The 19528-nt window shown below is 46.2% G+C and overlaps 1 protein-coding gene across 5 annotated transcripts in view; it reads right to left on the bottom strand.

Moving 5' to 3' along the window:
* The window catches only part of UBXN7 (UBX domain protein 7), a 156404-nt gene that overhangs the window by 113335 nt on the left and 23541 nt on the right, over positions 1 to 19528 (bottom strand). For 4 of the 5 annotated variants that reach the window (XR_012160849.1, XR_012160850.1, XM_073360405.1 and 1 more), the window contains 2 exons: positions 18689 to 19082; positions 17774 to 17853 (listed from right to left, as the gene is read on the bottom strand). Coding sequence is in view for 3 of the 5 variants with exons in the window: in XM_073360405.1 (XP_073216506.1) it covers positions 17774 to 17853; positions 18689 to 19082 (474 nt within the window). In the remaining 2 variants the exon portion in view is untranslated. Of the gene's footprint in view, positions 1 to 5780; positions 6211 to 17773; positions 17854 to 18688; positions 19083 to 19528 lie in introns of those variants that run through there. The other variant, XM_073360406.1, reaches the window with a different exon arrangement.

The raw sequence follows: 19528 nt of genomic DNA, 5'->3' as shown, positions 1-19528 counted from the left end.
TCTATTACCAATGTGTTTACACCTGGGAAATGCCCACTAGGCAAAAGACTGTCAGTCTAGATGGCTGGCTGGGAAGGGCCCATTCAACTCAAATGGACCATTAAGCAGAACAACTGGTCTAAGAAAATGCTAATCTCCCACCAGGGAGCCTTCCTGACGATGCTACAAATAGCCTCCGAGTCATGGCTGCTATGACACTACAGGGGCATGTGACCAGATCACCTGGTACTGGTCTCCTTGGAATACCAGCATTTTTCCACTGAAAGGTGTGGGAAGCAAGCTGGGAGACAAAGGGTTCCTACCATATGCAAAAGCTGTTTGAGGCAGGGGAGTGACATCATCAGGGTTCTTCACTGACTCCTTACCCATAGGAGACTCTTGGACACAAGGAACAAGGACTGAGACGGGGTGGTGGGGGGAGCAGCGGTGCTGGACCCAGGCTAGAGGGATTTCTAGCCTGTGTGACGGGGCAAGGCCAGATGGGGCTATAGAAAAGTAGTGGGAGATAGATATATTAGCTCCAGGCTAAACGAATCCCTGGTACCAGGTTAAGTGAAATGGAAGCTGCTCCAGGTCAATTAAGATACCTGGGGCCAATTAAGAACTTTCCAGAAGGCAGGGAGAATGCTAGGTTGATTGGGACACCTGAAGCCAATCGGGGGCTGGCTGAAACTAGTTAAAAGCCTCCCAGCCAGTTGGTGGGGGTGCATGTCAGGAGCTGTGGAAGGAAGTTGCGCTGTTGGAGAGGCTGAGTAGTACACACCATATCAGGCTCAAGGAAGGAGGCCCTGAGGTAAGGGTGAAGTGGAGCTTGAGGAAGTGAGGGCTGCTGTGGGGGAAGTAGCCCAGGGAATTCTACATGTCATGTTTCTAAAAGGTCAGCTACCATAGCTGATACTATTATGGTCCCTGGGCTGGAGACCCGAGTAGAGGGTGGGCCTGGGCCCGGGCCCGGGCTCCCACCCCCTCCTTTGCTCCCTGATTAATCACCGAGACTGGGAGACAACAGAGACTGTGCAACGAAGGATAACTTCTCCTCACCTCCCTTGCTGGCTTATGAAGAAAATGGCTCAGTAGACTGTGACCCTTGTCTCTAGAGAAAGAAGGGTTACGTGGAGGGCCACAATGAGCCTCTGAGGCTAGCGAAATCCGCCAGGAAATGTGGGACCCACGGAAGCAAGGACAGTGCTTTGTCACACCTGTGAAAGCAATACTTAGGGTTTTAAGCTGCAAGCAAGTGCAGCTTGCTCCTTAAGAGCCTGAGGTTGGCTTAAATAATTATTTTGGGTGAGAATTTGCTACTTCCTTAGTATACTAAACTTAGATTGTGTTTTTGTTTATTCGCTAGGTAATCTGCTTTGATCTATTTGCTATCCCTTATAATCACTTAAATTTTATCTTTCTGTAGTTAATAAATGTGTTTTTGTTTTATCACAAACCAGTGTGGGAGAGTTATATCTTGGGGCAGAAAACTGTTGCATATTTCCTCTCCACATTGGGGAGGGAGGGAGGGAGGGAGGGTGTGTGTGTGTGTGTGTGTGTGTGTGTGTGTGTGTGTGTGTGTGTGTGTGTGTGTGTGTGTGTGTGTGTGTGTGTGTGTGTGTGTGTGTGTGTGTGTGTGTGTGTGAGAGAGTGAGAATTTCATGAGCTTATGCTGTACAGATCTCTGGACAGTGCAAGGCAGCATAATTTTGGGTTTACACTCCAAAGGGTGGTGTGCTTTTGAGCAGCTGGTCAGTTCCTTAGCTGTAGCCTCCCAATGCAGAGCTGACCTCAGCAGCCTGTAAGTACTGCACTGGGTGTGTCCCTACCTGTGTGTATGCTGGCGAAAGAGCAATCTTGGAGAGCTTGGCAACTTACCACAGCAGCAGTGTGAGAGGGAGCCCAGGCTGGTGGGTCAGGGGCCTCAGTGGTACCCCAGTTGCAGGTGGCACCCAGGGGGAACCCGCCACAGGTGTAAGTGACAATAGCCTTCAGAAGGTTCAAAGGACCTTAGCCAAGGTGGTAGAATTTGTCTTTTAACTATATATTTTATTGTAATTGGGAAGAGTTATCAATCACAGACTACCAGAATTCATATACACAAAGGGTAGAGTTAAGGCTGTACATGCAAAAGAAGGTTCCTTACCTGTACTGTAATTGTTGTTCTTCAAGATGTGGGTGCCGACATATATTCCATGCCATTCGGCCCAGTCACATTCCTATGCCTATGTAAGGGTGGCACCAACCTCACCCTCATCAGATCTCTCCCACTGGAATCCAAGGCTAAAGACTCCAATGCAGAGGGGATGGAAGGTAGGTCGTGGAATACACATCTGTACCCAAATCTCAAACAACAACAAGTTACAGAACAGGTAAGTCACGGTCATTATTTCTTCGAGTGGTTGCGAACGTGTATTCCACTCAGGTGATTTACAAGCAGTAACTGAAGGAGGTGGGGCTCAGCATCTACCTAAAGAACAACCGCAGGACTCCCTTTCCAAAGTTTGCATCTGATCTAGACGCAGTTGTAATAGCTGCATTGAAGACCAGGTAGCTGCTCTGCAAATGTCCAATGTAGAAACGCTGAGGAATGCGACTGAAGCCGCTTGGGCCCTTGTCAAATGAGCTACCAGTCTTTGTGGAGGGATGGACTGAGCTACTCCATATACTGCCATAATATAAGTAGTAATCCACCTGCAGATGGTTTCTGCGCAGAAACCACCTGACCCTTCACCCAATCAGCGTAAGACACAAGGAGCCAAGGTGAACAATGAAATGGTTAGTCCTTTCCAAATAGAATGCCAAACAAACAAACAAACAAACAATCTCACATCCAATGCATGAAGGTGCTAATCCTCTGTATTCGAGGGCTGTTTAGGAAAGACTACAGGCGAATACATAGTTTGTTAAGGTGAAACTGAAATCACTTTAGAAAAACTTTTCTTACATGTCCTTAGGGCCAACTTATTCTTGAAAAACTATGTGCAGAGGTCCTGCCATGAGAAAACCTGTCTTTTGTCAAAGAATGGACAGAGAACAGGTTGCCAAGGGCTCAGATGGATGTCCTGTGAGGGCAGCCAGCATCGAATTATGGTCTCACAATAGTGCTCTTAACAGGAAGTAGGGATCACCACCACCACCTTTAAAAAATAAAGTCTAGCCACAAGGCAGTTATCCAAAGGAAGTCAGTTTTGTCTTGGCAGGTGGAACACCGAGATAGCCACTAAGTGGACCCCTGAACGAACATAAGAGACAGACCTGAGGACTTAAAATGCAACAGATAATCCAAGGAGTCATGAATGAGTGCTGGCCTTGGCCGGATTCCTCGAGCTAGAGACCACACTGAAAAACGCTTCTACTTGGCCAAATATGTACTCCTAGCAGAGAGCTTTCTACTGCACTGCTTCTGAGCATTTTTCTTCCTCCTCATCTAACCATGTGTTATGGAATGGGATGTAGGTGGTCCAGGCTAGTAGTCATAGCAGGAGTCATGGCTAGTGGGTGGAGCAGACGTCCAGGGTGGGGAGTGAAGCCAAGGGTCAGCACCGGAGTCAACTGCCAATCACCAGAGGGGCAAGCCAGAGTCAAGGTCACAAGTTAGAGGCCAGGACTGGTAACTGATTGGAGACGAGGCGTAAGGGCAGGAACTGGAGGAGACACAAGGATCAAAGCACAGAACAGGAGCACGGTGGGAACAGATGTAAAGAGAGAGGTAAGAGGCCAGGAGCGGACCAGAGCAGGAATCAGGAACAGGGTTAGGTGAAAGAGACAGGCATAAGCAGGGTCCAATGCAGCCATAACAGGAAATCACCTTATTGCTCAGACAGACTTCCTGTGCCTCCTTCAGCCTGAAATAGTGTGGTTGGACCAATTGGTGGAGCTGGGTGATCCTTCAATCAGGGTTCCTGTGGGTAATGTCTTGGCTGAGGCTATAGTCCTACTAGCTTCTCGGACCACCAGGTTTTGACAGACATTGGGTGGAGGCCAGGATGCAGCAGCGGTCTTGGTTCACGATCCAGGACATCACACATGCAGCATCCATGCCAAGAGATGCAGACTGATCAGCGTTGGATGCCAAATATTGTGTCAGAAGGTTTGGGAGGAGGTGAAAAGGTCTGGAAGGCTGAACAGAAAAAAAAAGTCCAAGAACCAACACTCATCACACCAGTTTGGCTAAGACAGTATCAATGTGACATGATCCAACTTCAGTTTGAGGATAAACTGAGGAATTAGCAGGAACAGGGGGAAAGCATACATCATCTCCGGTCCCCAGCCTATATGAAAGGCATTGCTTAAAGAGCTCAGACCAAAACTGACTGCATTTCTTGTTGTCTTTTGTTGCAAAACAGGTCAATTGCTGAATACCACGATCTCTGAACACCTTGTTCTTCAGGGACCATTCATGATTCTGGAAGAAAACTCTGCTGAGGTGGTTGTCTAACTGATTCTGAGCATGGGGTAAGTGTGCCACTGTGGGGCTAATATCCTCCTTGATGCAAAAGTGCCAAAAAGACTTCACTTCCTGGAAAAGCTGGTTGAAGTGAGTTCCCCCTGTGGAACACTGCGGTAGAATTACTGGTAAGTACATGAACAGCTGTGCACCTGATTTCAGTCCGAAAGGCCTGGCATTCACTTTAAATGGCTCAAAGCTCCAGAATGTTGATATGAAGAGAAGCTTCCTGTTTGGTCCCCAAACCCTGAACTTTTAATGACCCTAGATGTGCTCCCCAGCCCACTTTGGATGCAACAGTAACTGTAGTCCTGGTTGGAGAAGGGCAGGCAAAGGGAACACCCTGGCAAACTTTGCTCTGATTTCTCCACAACTCTAGGGAGTCCAGGATCTTTGGTAGAATCCTTACGAAGCTGTCCATCACCTGACAATTCAGGAGAGAGACTTAATTTCAACCAGGCTTGAAAAGGATGAAAATGCAATTTTGTGTGCTGAACTATGGAAGTGCATGCTGTCATATACCCTAGCAATCTCAAGCATATGCAGATTGTAGCTGAAGGGTGAGGCTGGAGGCATAGATGGATGACAAATTACCTGAAGTCTCTCAATCATCAGGAAAGCCTTCAAACTCATACAGTCTAGCATGGCCCCAGTAAACTCTATGGTTTGTGCTGGCATTAACGTTGACTTCCCTTTGTTCAAAATCAGACCTAGATCAAAGAGATGACGGGTGAACTGGACGTGCAGAGGAGTCACGTGTTGGCCTATCCTTAGCCTCAAAGGGAACACTGAATTGATGACGATGACCTGCCAGTACAAATCTCAAACTTCCTGTGGACTGGGAAAATTGCCACATGGAAGTAGGCAGCCTGAAGATTGAGAGCAATATACCAGGTAATTGTGATCCAATGTAGGGAGGGATTATACCCAGGGTTACCATGCAGAATCTCATATTTCATTAGTTTGTTGAGACGTGGAAGATTGAGAATAGATCTCACCTCTCCCTTGGATTTGAGGCTCAGGAAATAGAATTCCTCTTGCTGATGCTGAAGGAGGAACTTCCTCTGTAGTTCCCAAAGTCCACAGAGTCTGGACTTATGAGAGATGTCCCTGAAAAGGGGTGGGGTAGGGAGGTAGGAATGGGAAATGAACATAAGTTGGATGGCATAACCTGATCCCACAGTGCGTAGGACTCAGTAGTTGTTTCCCAAGGACTGCAGAAGTGAAACAGCCTGTCCCTGAATTCAAGGGATATGGTGAGACTGTCACAACTGGAATGCCCCTCTCGATATGCAAGTCAAATAGGCTCCCTGCCTGAAACTAGCAGAGAGCAAGCTGACTGATTAAAATGGGACCCAGGGGGGTTTCTCCTCTGTGATTTACATTCCTTTCTAGGGAACTCTTGCTGCCTAGCAGGGTAGGATGACTGTTGGAAACATTGCTATGAATGATATTGTTGGTGACCTCCATAATGACGTCTCTTTGTGGCCAGGGTACAAATCTCCCAATGACTGCAAAGTAGCACAAGAGTCCTTAAATGAATGTAAAGTCTCACCAGTTTTCTTAGAAAATGAAAATGCACCTCTATGTTATGTTGGATGTCAGGAGCTATGCCATAAACTTGCAGCCATGAGGTATCATTACAGCTGAGGCCAAAGTCTGGACAAAGGGTCTGCTACATTCAGTGCCGACTGCAAAGAAGTCTTTCCCACCAAACAGCCTTGGGCAACGAATGCCTTCAATTCTTCCTTGGAGGATTCTGGCAACTCATCTGTAAACTTGGACATAGTGTTGCAATTTACTAAGTCATATCTTGTAATGAAGAGGTTGAATAAAAATTTCTCCCCCCATCAAATCTAACCTTTTAGACTGTCGTCTTTTGGTGTGGATTTATACCTAGTCTGCCACAGTCTTTCGTTTGTCACCGCCACAACAAGGGAATTACAGGCTGGATGTGAGGAAAAAACCCACACAAACCCTACCTGGGGGACATACCGCCTTTTATCAGTACACTTCACAATAGGCGTTAAGGATGTGGAGGTATTCCACAGAGACTTTGTAGGTTCCAAAACTGACTCTCCCTGTAAGTGAAACATTCTCCCTGGAGCTGAAGAATGAATATCCACTGACTTATGCGTTTTCTCCTTAAACTCGGTCTGAATACCCGTCAAAGCCATTTGTCTCAATAGATCATGATAGGATTTAAAATCCTCAGGCACCAGAGATAAAGAATCTGGCACTGCAGTGCCATCTGGTGACAAGAAAGAGGACACTAGCAAAACCAGTGACATCTCTGCGGCAACATGTGTCTGTAACAAGGGCTCAAGCTGAACCAACTCAGAGGGAGCCCCTCAGTCTGTGACTGCTTCACAAACAGCTCAGGCAGGGAGATTACTAGGGGACAGGCAACCCTGTCCTCGACTGAGCTATGGATCAGGACGTCACAAAGTGAGGAACCTCCCAGGGTTTCCAAGGAGGCCACTGTGGATTGGGGTATGGCATTGGTGACCATTAGGAACTAGGCTAAGAGTCTTTATAGTGCAGGAGTGGTACCCCAGGATGTCTCAACAACCTTTGAGAGCAGTAATGCAAAGGTGAAGGAGAGGGAGATGTCTCCAAACTTGATCTTACAGAACCTTCCAAGTAGGCTGAAGGTAACGGAGGAGCAATTCTAGGCGGAGCCTGTCACATCCAAAGCCAATATACAGGTATCAGTGGAAACAACAATGGCACAGGAGCTGGTACTTCAAGTAGTGATGGGGGATTGCACTCATACTCAGTGCGTAAACAGATGTTGGTACTGAAGTTGAAGCTGGTACCGGACCTGCAGATACAGACAGCACTGCAATCGTTGTCAGTACCAAAGATAGTACGGGGCCAACGAGACTCTGTACTGAGAAGGAAGCAGACAAATTCTGCCCCTGGGTTATGATGTGGTGTGGACAACAGTGCAGACAATAAATGATATGTCTGCAATCAGTCTGGGTGATCCTGAAGCTACCGAAACAGGAAGCCACCATAGTTGTCTGTTCCTGAGTAAAGGGAGAGTCAGGAACAGAAAGGCACAGCAAGTCCACTGCTGCCTGATAAGTCGCCAGCATGGAAAGAGACTGTGCTGACACCACTGTCCTCAGTAATAGACTCAACAGACACCCCACAGAAGGTACTGGAGTCAATGGTATGGCGTCTAACTAGTCACACGCTGGTACCGGAGAGTAGGTAGATGACTCTAATCTATCTTGTGTATGGGAAGACTCAGTGCCAGTGTCCACTCCTCTTAGAAGGGAAGGACAACGCTCTGAGCTCTGGAATGGCCCCAGTCCATTTTGTGAGTTCTTTTTCTCAGAGATCTAGAAGAATGCTCTCTCTTCCTCCAGGGTGGAGGATCCAAATCCAGCTATGGAACCCCAGTATGTACCGGCTCAGGTGCTCTCTGGAGGGTCTGATGATCTGCGGAGGTCCCTGGTGTCAAACTGGGCCTCATGGGCTGCTCCGAGTGCAAGTCTCTAGCCACTTGTGTTTTCTTTTTAAAAGATCTGCAGATGGAGCACATTTCCTTAATGTGCCCTTCCCCATGGAACAATAAACACAGAGCGTGGGGATCACTGGTAAGGACAGCCATTCCACATGATTGATAATGCTTAAAAATCCAGTGAAGGCATCACACAAGGCTACATTTCTACTAAACTACCTCCTACAGTACTACTAAAATTAACCATTTACTCAAAAAGTACAGAAAACATTGCAATAGAGAAACATGCTCCATCTCAAGCAGCAAGTGGTGAGAAAGAACTGAGTGGGGTCAGGGCAGCACCGCTCTTATATTACCATGGGAAGGGCTAGGGGCTTAAGGGTGTAAGTGCTGTCCTGATGCATGCTGCTAAGCAAAGTTTTTCAACTTTGGTGCACTGGGCATGTGCACACCTGAGGGGAATGTATGCCTCCAATCACTGGAAGAACATTAACTTTGATATTTTCTAACTTTTGAGTATTTAACAAATCAACTGTAACTGTTTCGTTTCATTGGATGAAGTGAGCTATAGCTCACGAAAGCTTATGCTCAAATAAATTTGTTAGTCTCTAAGGTGCCACAAGTCCTCCTTTTCGTTTTGCGGATACAGACTAACATGGGTGATACTCTGAAACCTGTTTTTGCTATGGAATTATAACTTTTTAAGAATTCAAGTAAAATATAAAGGCAAATTTGAAAAGATTCCACACAAATGATTGCTGGCTAAGACAAGGCATAAATGAGGGTTGAAGTGCATGAAGTAAAACTGGTTCCCAAACATAAGATGAATAGCTTTGTCAATGCTCTTTGGGTGTGATTTTTAACACAGTGATATTCAAATCCCAGGTCTATAGAACAATCTGACAATGATACCAAAATATCCTGTAGGTTTGGTATATTTTCTTTAAAAATGTGCCTGAACTAGGGTGAGACCAAAAACTTTCACTTGGAAAATAAAGCAAAATTTCAACTCAAGAGTAAGGTGAATGTCTAATATATCGCATTTGGACCAAGCCATGTCCTCATTTTCTTCAGCTAAATAGTAGTAGGCATCCTTCAGTCTCGAGAGACCATAGATACGCACCCCTGAGAGAGAGAATTTACTCAACTGTTTTTTATGGCAGCCGTGACTGTGGCTGAAGAGACCCACTCAAGAGAGAATCTCCGATGCGTCTGACACATTTAAAGGTGGTGTTTCAATCCTTTGGGCTCTGCTTTCTGCGAGCTCTTTTCTCCTCTGCTAAGCTGAACTGCTTTCTCTCATAACTCTGGAGACCTTTGTTAAGCTCATTTAAAAAGGCTGCGGTCCCGAGTGTGATCTTCCCAGATATCCACATCCATGTCCATTTCTTTGACATCTCGCTTGTACACATCCTTGAAACGCAGTTTTGGGTGTCCTTTGGGTCTTTTTCCAGATGCCAGTTTGCCATAGAGGATATCCTTTGGGATAAGCCCATCATTCATTTGGCACATATACCTAAGCCAGCAAAGGTGTCGCTGTTTGAGGAGTGTTTGCATGCTGGGTATACTGGCCCACTTGAGCACTTCAATGTTGGTGACTCCGTCCCTCCAGGAAATTCCAAAAATTTGACAAAGGCAACACATATGAAAGCCTCTTTTCCTGATGAGAGTATAAGGTCCATGCCTTGCTTCCCGAACTAAAAAAGTGTGTCGGTTAAATGATACATGATAAATAGCAATCTTACCCTAGTTCTTCCTAGAGTTGAGCAAATGCTCTCTGAAGTTTTGTACTTTTACAAAAGGACATCAGAGAATTCCAGAAAGGGCTTTTATGTCTACTCAGTTTGCAGGGTCACTGCTGGTCATACCCCACATCATGAGCAAGCCTGGTTGCTAGTAGTATAATGGTACTTGGGAGAGTTATGCTATTGCTACCACATGATCACCTTCCTACTATAGTAAACAGTTCTGAGGAACAGTGCAGAAACGCACCAGGAACTGTGTTGAAAAAAAAATTCCCATGTTAGGGGGATCCCACTATGGGGAAAGTTCTATTATCTATGTACAGAGGGGAGCTGTGGAAATATGTAGTCAAAATTAGAGAAAAGGACCCAAGAATCAGGAGTTTTGTATTCTATTCCTGTCTATCACAAAGGGCAAGTCACTTCTCTCCGTTTCGCTCACCATAAAATAAAGAACACCTAAAACGCTGGAGTCAGATGAGACAATGTTTGTAAAGTGCTTTAAGTTGCTAATGAAAAGGTATTAATTAGAAAGGTTATCATATGAAAGAAGCAAGCAGCATTAGGACCAGGGAAGACACTGGGGAGCCTGTATAGGGACTGGACGTGGCAGTGAGAACAAAGGACCAGCAGTGTCTGAATGTGGTACTCTTGGGGGGGATTCTGCACTAGTGTGCATGTGCAAAATTTATGTTCCCTGCAGATTTCTTTGCTTCCCCACAGAAAAATGACTTTTGAGAGGGAAGCAAAGGGAAGTGTGAAAGTAGAATGAATTATATTGAAATTATAATTCATTAAAGAAATGTTACTTGAGGGGTTTGTTGAAATATAGTTGTCAGGAAGAGAGATGTTAAGGAGTGTGAGACAATGGGTCCTCAAACTAATTAAACTTAGAGCTCCTACCGAGCTAGGAGATTGGTAAATGTTAGTATGCAAATAAGATATGTATGTATATTTGTCAGTTTCCGCTTTCGTCTTTTATGTTAAATTGGCTTTGGCTTAGCTGTATAAATAAGTTATCTTGAGCCTCAGAGAGGGGCTCACATCTGGGTGCATTAGCAAAGCGCTTGGCTAATAAACAGAGTGGTCTGACAAATTATGTGAGTCCTGAATCTGACTTTGACAATTTGGAGGTTCCACCGAGATGGCAACCGTCTTCTCTGGGGCTGTGTGACTCCTGACTGTTCTTAGGATGGCCGTGGCAAGCCGGCACCTGGGCATTTGGCCCGAGCTGTCCTCCGCCAGAACAGAAGGGTGCATGACCACAGTGAAGTCTACGCCATCGAACCTGTTGGTTCCCACTCTGTTCTGGTAGGGATCCCGGGATCTGACATCAGGAATCTGGTCAGGTAATTATTTCTGTGTTTTGTCCGGACTGAGGACTGTCTTGTCTCTGTGTCTATCCGTCCTCCCTGTGGTGTGTTTGAGTCTGGGTGCCGTCTCCATCCGGGGATCGGCTGATCAAAGGGTTCCTGTCCCCATGGTCTGAGTGAGTGAAATCTGCACAATCGCAGCCGCACTGCACCTTGGGTAAAACCCTTGGTGTGAAAGCAAGGGCGATTGAGGCAGTAGCCTGTGGGCTCCTTTTGTGTGTTGCACCGGGCATCGCTCTGACGAACCCGACTTTCCTTCTTGTGTGATTGGTGTGTAAAGTCCTCCTGTATGGGTAACCAGATGTCTAAGTTGGGACAGTTCCCTAAAGGAATGCCGGTTGTTTATGTATTTTAGGAAGAGTCCGGACTCCTGTAAATTTCTGGAGAAATGGTCTAGGCTAAGAGGGTCAGATAGAGTGGCTACTACCACCACTACGCTTCTGTCCCCAGAAGCCTTTACAGCTATTCTGAGGGAAAATGGGCCCTTTTCCCACAGAAATGGTCTATAAGGGACTGCTGCAGGCAGAGAGAGAATCTGATCAAAATTGTTTGACTATTGGGTAATGTAATCAAAATCACTAAAGGATGTAAGGGGTTTCTACTGGAACTTAACTTGGCTGCTCCTGGTTGTGTCTAGTTGTACAAGATGGAAGTGTAATCGGGGTACAGTTGTGTAAAAGAGTAATCACAGTGCAAGGGATGTTAGGCAAAAGAGAATTTTGTGTGCGTGTATAGTGCTAAAATCTGAAGCTGTGTCTCAGCTATTACCTGAGAATAAACTTGTAGCTTGGTACAGCAGAGAAACTATTGCAAACATGGTCTGTTGCACAAGAGGGGAAACTGAGGTACACCACCTCATGAATTTCATAAATGATCAGTGAGTGGGGTAATTCACTAGTCTGACTATAGAACAGCCTAACTATAGAACAAAATAAGTACAGCCTGGAGGTAATTCTGTTTTTCCTGCAATTAGCAAAGAAATTTGTAAAAGAAAGTGGTATTATTATTAAGCAATAATCTGTCCCCACCAAGGGGATGGAAATTGTTTCTTTTGTTTTTAGACTCTACGAGCAAGCTGGCGCCAGCGGAAGAATAACTCAGAATACCATGGATCTATGTTTTGTGTTGTTTCTCTGTGGTGTTTGTCTTGTTGCTAGCATTGTTGTATTTTAATAAACAGAAAACCTCATGACATGGGTGGGGGATGGCTTCAAAAGGCTGACCTCGGGGGCGGGGAAGATGTGTATGGGAATGCAAAAGGCTAACTTAGGAGAATCCCAAAATTCAGTGGCCACTGTTAGGATCTTGGGACAAAGACCGAGTAGACGTCTTAAAAGACAAACTCGGCCAACTTAAAACTAAATTGGCAAAAGGAGAGGTTGATTGTTTCATGCAGTGGTGGGAAGAGGCAAATCACAGGTGGACAGAATCAAAACTTGCCTCTCTCAAAGATTCTGGCTTCTATCCCACCAGATGCAACTCATTTTACTGTTGTTGATTTCTGTCCTGGTTCACCCTGACTCCCAGTTCCTGTTTGCCTTTTCTTACACGGGGCAACAGTACACATGGACCACACTGCCCCAGGGGTATACTGAAAGCCCGTCATATTTTTCCCAAGCATTAGCCCAAGACCTTGCTGACCTTGTTTTCCCATCCAGGTCCACATTAGTCCAATATGTAGATGATCTACTCCTCTGTTCCCCTTCGTTGTCTGCCTCTGAAACTGACTCTTTAGTGCTCCTTACTGCCCTAGCAAATAAGGGTCACAAAGTTTCTCACTCTAAACTACAACTTTATCAAGCTTCTGTCACATACCTTGGCTTTCTCCTCTCCCAGGGTTCCTGTGCACTTTCTCCCACCCGCGTCCAAGCTATCCTTAGCTTTCCCCGACCCTGCTCCCCACTCCAGGTCCAGAAGTTTTTAGGCATGGCTGGATTTTGTAGACAATGGACTCCCCAATATGCCTCCCGTGAAAAACCTCTCCAGGAACTCACTCGATTCTCTGTGCCTGACCGCATGCCGTGGCCCCCTGAGGCCAATTCTGCCTTTGTTTCTCTCAAACAGGGTTTGGCTTCTGCCCCTGCCTTAGGGCTTCCTGACTATTCTAAGCCTTTTACCCTTTTCTGCCACTAACAATCTGGGTGTGCACTTGGAGTTCTCACTCAGATGCACAGAGAAAAGAACCACCCAGTGGCTTATTTCTCTGCCACTTTAGACCCTGTTGCCCCAGGCTTACCCCCCTGCCTGCGTGCTGTGGCTACTGCAGCGTGCCTAGTTGAAATGTCTGATTCCCTTGTTCTCCGCTCTCCTCTTACCCTCTTGGTCCCTCACTGACCTCACCCTGCTCCAAGACTCTGCCCCAGAAACCGAGATAGAATCCTGGGTTGCCCAGGGTTGCTCTCTACATCCCGATTCCTTTTGGCACTCGCCTACTGGCACCTTTGTAGCCCTCCTTTCACTCTACCCATCTCTGGCCGCCCTGCTACACGGTGTTTCGCATGTCATAAAGGAGGGGATGGTCTCTGCTGTAACAAAGACAGGATGGTGGGCCCCCCCATTTTAGCTCTTTTGTAGCCCGCCACTGTGCAGCCTGTACCATTTGCCAAAGCCATAATATTGGTAAACCTGTAAAAGTGGCCATGGGGTTCCGGGGCCTGCCTCAAGCACCATTCTTGAACAAATGCTTAAGTGTCAACAATATGAATTTATATTGGTTATGGTATGTTTATTCTCCGGTTGGATTGAAGCCTTTCCTTGTTGCAAGGCTGACTCACTGTCTGTTGTCAAATGTTTGTTAAATCATATTATGCCTGCCAAGGGAATTCCTGCTACTCTGTCCAGTGATCAGGGTACACATTTTACTGGACAATTTGTTCAACACCTGGACTGTATATTGCATATCAAACACCTGTTGCACTGTCCCTACCACCCACAGTGTGCAGGTGCAGTTGAAAGAAAAAATGGTGTACTTAAGAATAAGCTTGCTAAAATTTGTTACTCTACAGGATTAAGCTGGCCAGTAGCCCTTACGGACATGAGATCCACTCCATCCCAAAGGCATAAATTAAGTGCCTTTGAAATTGTTATGGGACACCCTATGCGAGCTATGACTACCATTACTCCCGTTCCAGATTTGAACTTGACTCACAGTGCGCTTCTTCAGTATTGCAAGGGACTAATGCAAGCTGTAAGTCACTTCCATTCACAGGTTCGAGTCGCCTGGCCCACAGAACCCACCTCCGATGCTTGCCACAACCTCGAGCCAGGTGATTGGGTCTACGTACGGCACCATCATCGAAAGCACGCCTTGGAGCCCCGGTGGAAGGGTCCTCATCAGGTACTGCTTACTACACAGACGGCTGTTAAACCATCTGGCATTGCAGCGTGGATACATGCTTCACAGTGTAAGAAGGCACCATCCCCAGAGAAACAATCACCACCTCAGGACAACGCAGAGTCAATTTTGGCTCCAGAAGATGACGTAGAGGAACACTCTACAATACCTTACAATCTACGCTCTCGTAAGGGTTGCCAGAAGCAGACGACGAACAAAAAAAAAAACCCCAAAAAAAGCAGTAGCGAGCCTAGTGCCTACTGTCTGGTGGGCATAAAACCGTGACTGCGGTTCCCTCAGTTGAGGTTGTCAGAACCAGAAGAGCCTTGCCTCCAACATGCGCCTCTGCCTGTTCTTCAGCTGCTGGTATCTTACAGCCTGGGGAGACCACGATGACAATTCTTTTATCCAGCAGCAGGTATGGATAGCTCAGACCCTTAATATTTCTAATTGCTGGGTCTGCAGCCACATCCCAGCCCACTCTCAAACTGGTGTTCCTGTCCTGGCTATCCCACTCAAGTCTCCAGACCTCACTGGAGGGCCTTGTCCGTTTAACAAAATATGGAACAGCAATGACACTTGGGAAGCGGTGGGAATAAATGCATCTAAATGGATAAGTGTGGTGGAGGGAAAAGGTCACTGGTGTTGGGTGTGTAATGGGACAGGGCTGGATCTGGGGAAAAGCCATTGCCTTCAGCATATTGTGGCCAATGGTGTATGGGATTATTCAAACAAAACTAAAAAGTGGCGGGCCAGGTATGGAGATATGAATTTTTTTCTCAACCTGGGATCAAACAGAGAAATCACTCATGTTCCCCCTACAGTAACCTTAGTGAAAACAATACAATCTTTCACTGTCATGCAAATCACACCATTCCTCGTAAGGAGAATTACCCTGTACCCTTTGGGGGATACTCCTCCTCCTTTGCAAACACCTATATGACAAACGGGTGCAACCCACTCTTCCTGGCCTTTATAGGCCATCACTGGGTGTGTGGGACCAGAGCTTACACCGTACTACCAGCTAATTGGTCAGGAATCTGTTATCCCGCCCGACTCTTCCCACAATTCCAAGTGCTGGGAACCTTCCCTCAAGAACGCCTCCGCAATTTCAGGCGAAAAAGAAAGGACTTAACAGATGCCCAATGGTATGTAAACAACATAAGCTCCTTAACCTGGGAAGAGGCCATTGGCGGTTCCTTAATACCATTAGGGGGAGTAATACATCATGCAAAAAGGCTCCTAAGGTTACAAGCAGTAGTTGAAATAATGGTAAATGAAACCGGAGAAAGTTTAAGAGCCCTGGCCAAAGAAACAGGGGCAGTCCGACAGATGGCCCTCCAAAACCGTCAGGCATTGGACATAGTGCTGGCGGCAAAAGGAGGGACTTGTGCTCTCATTGGAAAAGACTGCTGTGTGTATATACCAGACAACACCAATGAGGTAATAGATCGTGCTAGCCACTTAGAACAAATCGCATATCTTCCATAAAGAACTTGGCTCTTCGAGGGGAAGTGGCTAAGTAACCTTTTCAATTTCTCTGGCATAGGAAACTGGTTGTTTCAGGGAACCCTAACTCTCCTGTTTGGAATCCTAATAATTTTTGTATGTTTTCAGTTACTTTCCTGTTGTATCCAAAATTGTGTCAGGCATGCTACACAGATAGCTGCCCCAAACCAGAGTGCTAATTTGATGATTTTAAATATCACTGATGAACAAAGAGATAAAGAACGATTGATATGTGGAACCCAGTCATTGTTGGTCATTGCGTAGCTTGACCAAAAGGAGGGATTGTGAAAGTAGAATGAATTATATTGAAATTATAATTCATTAAAGAAATGCTACTTGAGGGGTTTGTTGAAATATAGTTGTCAGGAAGAGAAATATTAAGGAGTGTGAGACAATGGGTCCTCAAACTAATTAATTTAGAGCTCCTACTGAGCTAGGAGATTGGTAAACGTGAGTATGCAAATAAGATATGTATGTATATTTGTCAGTTTCTGCTTTCTTTTGTCTCTTATGTTAAATTGGTTTTGGCTTAGCTGTATAAATAAGTTATCTTGAGCTGCAGAGAGGGGCTCACATCTGGGTGCATTAGCAAAGCGCTTTGCTAATAAACAGAGTGGTCTGACAAATTATGTGAGTCCTGAATCTGACTTTGACAGAAGCCACAAGAGTGATCCTGTGACCCTCCCCAGGAGTATGTTTCAAGAGGCCTAGGGCAGGTGGCAGAGAGGTAAATCACTGTGGGGCAAGAGGCGGGACTGTGGAAGACCCGGCTGGTGGCTTTTACCCTGCGCCGGGCTCAACTGCTAGTCCTGGCTGGGCTGTGGACAATGGGACTTCCTCTTCTCTTGCATAGCATCTGGGGCCAGGTCAGACCCACCCCCAGATTTATCCCACAGCTGAAGGAAGCTCTGCAAACTCCTTCCCCCCCCCCCCCGCCTTGCTTCCTACACCCATCGCCCCTCAGCTGCAGGAATCCCTGTACAGGGAGCTGCTCCCCCAACCCCCATGCATCCAGTTGCCCTCATATGCAGACCCTCCCACCAAACCTCACCCCCCCACCCAGAAACACTCCCCCAATGAGCCCATTCCCCTGCATCTGGACCACCTAGACAAGCCAGCCATACCTATATCCCCACCCCACCAAGCCCTAGCCAGCTGCATCTGGACCCCCCACTGAGCTCTACCCCCCCCCCACACACCCCCACCGAGCCCCAACCACCTTCACCTGGACATCCCTGCAGAGTCCCATTACTGTTGCACCCAGAACCCCCCCCCCCCCCACCAACAAGCCCTTGTGCATCCAGATCCCCCTGTACCCAGATCCCCCTCTGAACTGCCCGCACTCAGATTGCCCCCACACAGAACCCTCTCAACCCACACCTGGATCCCCCCACATTAGGCCTCTCCATACTTGGATCCTGCCTTGCTGAGCCTGCCTTCCCAAACCTGGTGAACCTGAAGCAGTGGTGCAGGACCCTAGCGTGTTTCTGGGGCAGGCCCAGTCTTTATGCTGTGTCAGGGTTGGGTGCAGCCGAGTCAGTGACCCGGGGGAGGCTGCACAGTGATCTCCCACCTCTGTGCAGCCAGTGCCCTGTGCTTCCCAATTCCATGCTGGAGCCTCCCCATTTATTTGACAAATAAAATTTGCAGAATTTTAAAATATTGTGTGCATAATATTTTTGGCAAAGAATTTTTAATTTTCTGGAGCAGAATGCCCTCAGGAGTAATGTGGGAAAGATAGTTATATAGCAAGAAAGAAGCCTCATAGCCTGACAGCACAAGCCCCTCCATATGTATACCAACCACTTTCATATTTGGTTAAGTCTAATTTCAAAGTGACATCAGAAAAAAGTATTTTCTAGTTTCAGCTCTCTTCCATTCAAACAAGGATCTCCAATTAGCTTCACTTACCAGAAGTTTAGCTTGTTCGGGCAGTGAAATTTGTTCCCTCTTTCCATCTGGATACCTTAGCATCAGCTGTGCCTTTGGTCCTAGTGTAAAGTAAATTGCTACAGGTTAACAACAGGGCATCTGAATTGAGCTCTTTTGCACTTCACTCTAAGGGAGAAGAGGATTAGTGAGTGGAAATTAACACACAAAAGTCTTAAAGGTGAGCTGCAAAGCTTGGTCCATGAAGATGAACTTCTGTTACATGTATTTTTTAATCAAAATCCCTGTTTTCATTAATTTTTTTTAAGTTAAAACCAGTGACTGATACTGCTCCTCCCCCCCACCCCCCATCTCCACAGGGAAACCACAGCAAAGGGAATTTAAGGTGCAGCCCTCTGCTGACTTCATATCCATTTGCATGCCAAACTGATGCCATTCCCCTCTCTTCAGTGCACTCTCTACTTGAACATTGCTGCACTGTCTTGTGGAAAACTGCTGTAGTCCTACTGCCTACCAGCAGAGAAAGCCAGGGTGTGGGTGTGTAGAACTTTTGAGGTCCATCTACACTAGGAAAACATGCACCGATACAGCCACACCAGCGCAGATATGCTGCATAAGTGCAAAATGGATTTACATTTGTGCAGTGTACCTCACTACGCACATCTACATTACACAAATGCCAATTTCTCTAATATAGATGGGCCCTCAGACCAATAGAAACTCAGAATACAGTTCAGTGATTAACAGGTTCTTGGCGTTTGTGACGTCATTTCATGCTGCTGAAAGTAGAGGGACGTATCCAAATGGCAAACTTTAAGGATAAAGACCAAAAAGGTGTTCTTAAAATTAGGATTTAAGCATGCTTGATAATATAAAAAGGCTGTTGCAAAGCTTTTTAAAAAAAATTTAAGTTACGTTTAAAGGGGAAAAGCTCACCATTCAGATCCAATCCCTCCACTGCACTTTCAGGCTTGTCAGCTGATTCCTCCAGTATCCCAGCATCAATACAGGACACTACTCGATGGTTTGATGTTGTTCCAGGATCAGTCCTTGTGGGAGGCTCAGGTGGAGGCCTCCGGCTCTCCTCTTTCCTACACCCCAAGTCCTTGTGTGGAGACTTCCTAGACTTGGCAGGATTCTCGGACTCATCATCATCATCGGAGCCACAAACAGAAATAAATTCCTCACTTCCAGAGAAAAGCTCAGATTCAGACTCCTCATCTGATCGGCTGTCCTGTTTGACCTGGGAGGAATCAAAATGTGTCTCCTGCAGGGAGGCCCTGATGGCAGCTTCCATCTGGCTATCCTCACTAGCATCAATGAGGCTCTCCTGTTTGATGTAGCCATAACACAGAAACGAAAAAAAAAACCCAAAAACAACAAATAAGCAAAATATTTTAACAGGAATTAGAGGACTTTAACAAAGGGTTCTCAGGTGACATCTGATAGGTGTGTAATGATTAAATGGTGTGGCAGCCAGCTGTTCTACAATTTTAAAGCCTGCATTTCTCCTTTTTGAGGAATACGTAAATTCTCCACAATTGACATCTCCCCCTCCCCCACTCCTCTATATTCTCTGAAGCAATGCTGATCATGGAGTACTGTCTATTCCAATCATTCCCAAACCTTCATAATATGGTGGATCACCTGCACTCTTCCAACTGTCCAGTCTTGATTTCCATATTGCAGCTACAGTATTTGTCTGCATGGAAAAGTACTAAAAGGTCTATAATAAAGAGGCAAGTTGTAATAAGCTCCCTTTAATGTGGTGGTCCC

Source organism: Lepidochelys kempii, chromosome 9 (assembly GCF_965140265.1).
Source record: "Lepidochelys kempii isolate rLepKem1 chromosome 9, rLepKem1.hap2, whole genome shotgun sequence".
Classification (NCBI taxonomy): Eukaryota; Metazoa; Chordata; order Testudines; family Cheloniidae; genus Lepidochelys; species Lepidochelys kempii.
Note: the sequence above shows the minus strand (reverse complement) of the source record. Positions and strands in the feature narration are given on the sequence as shown.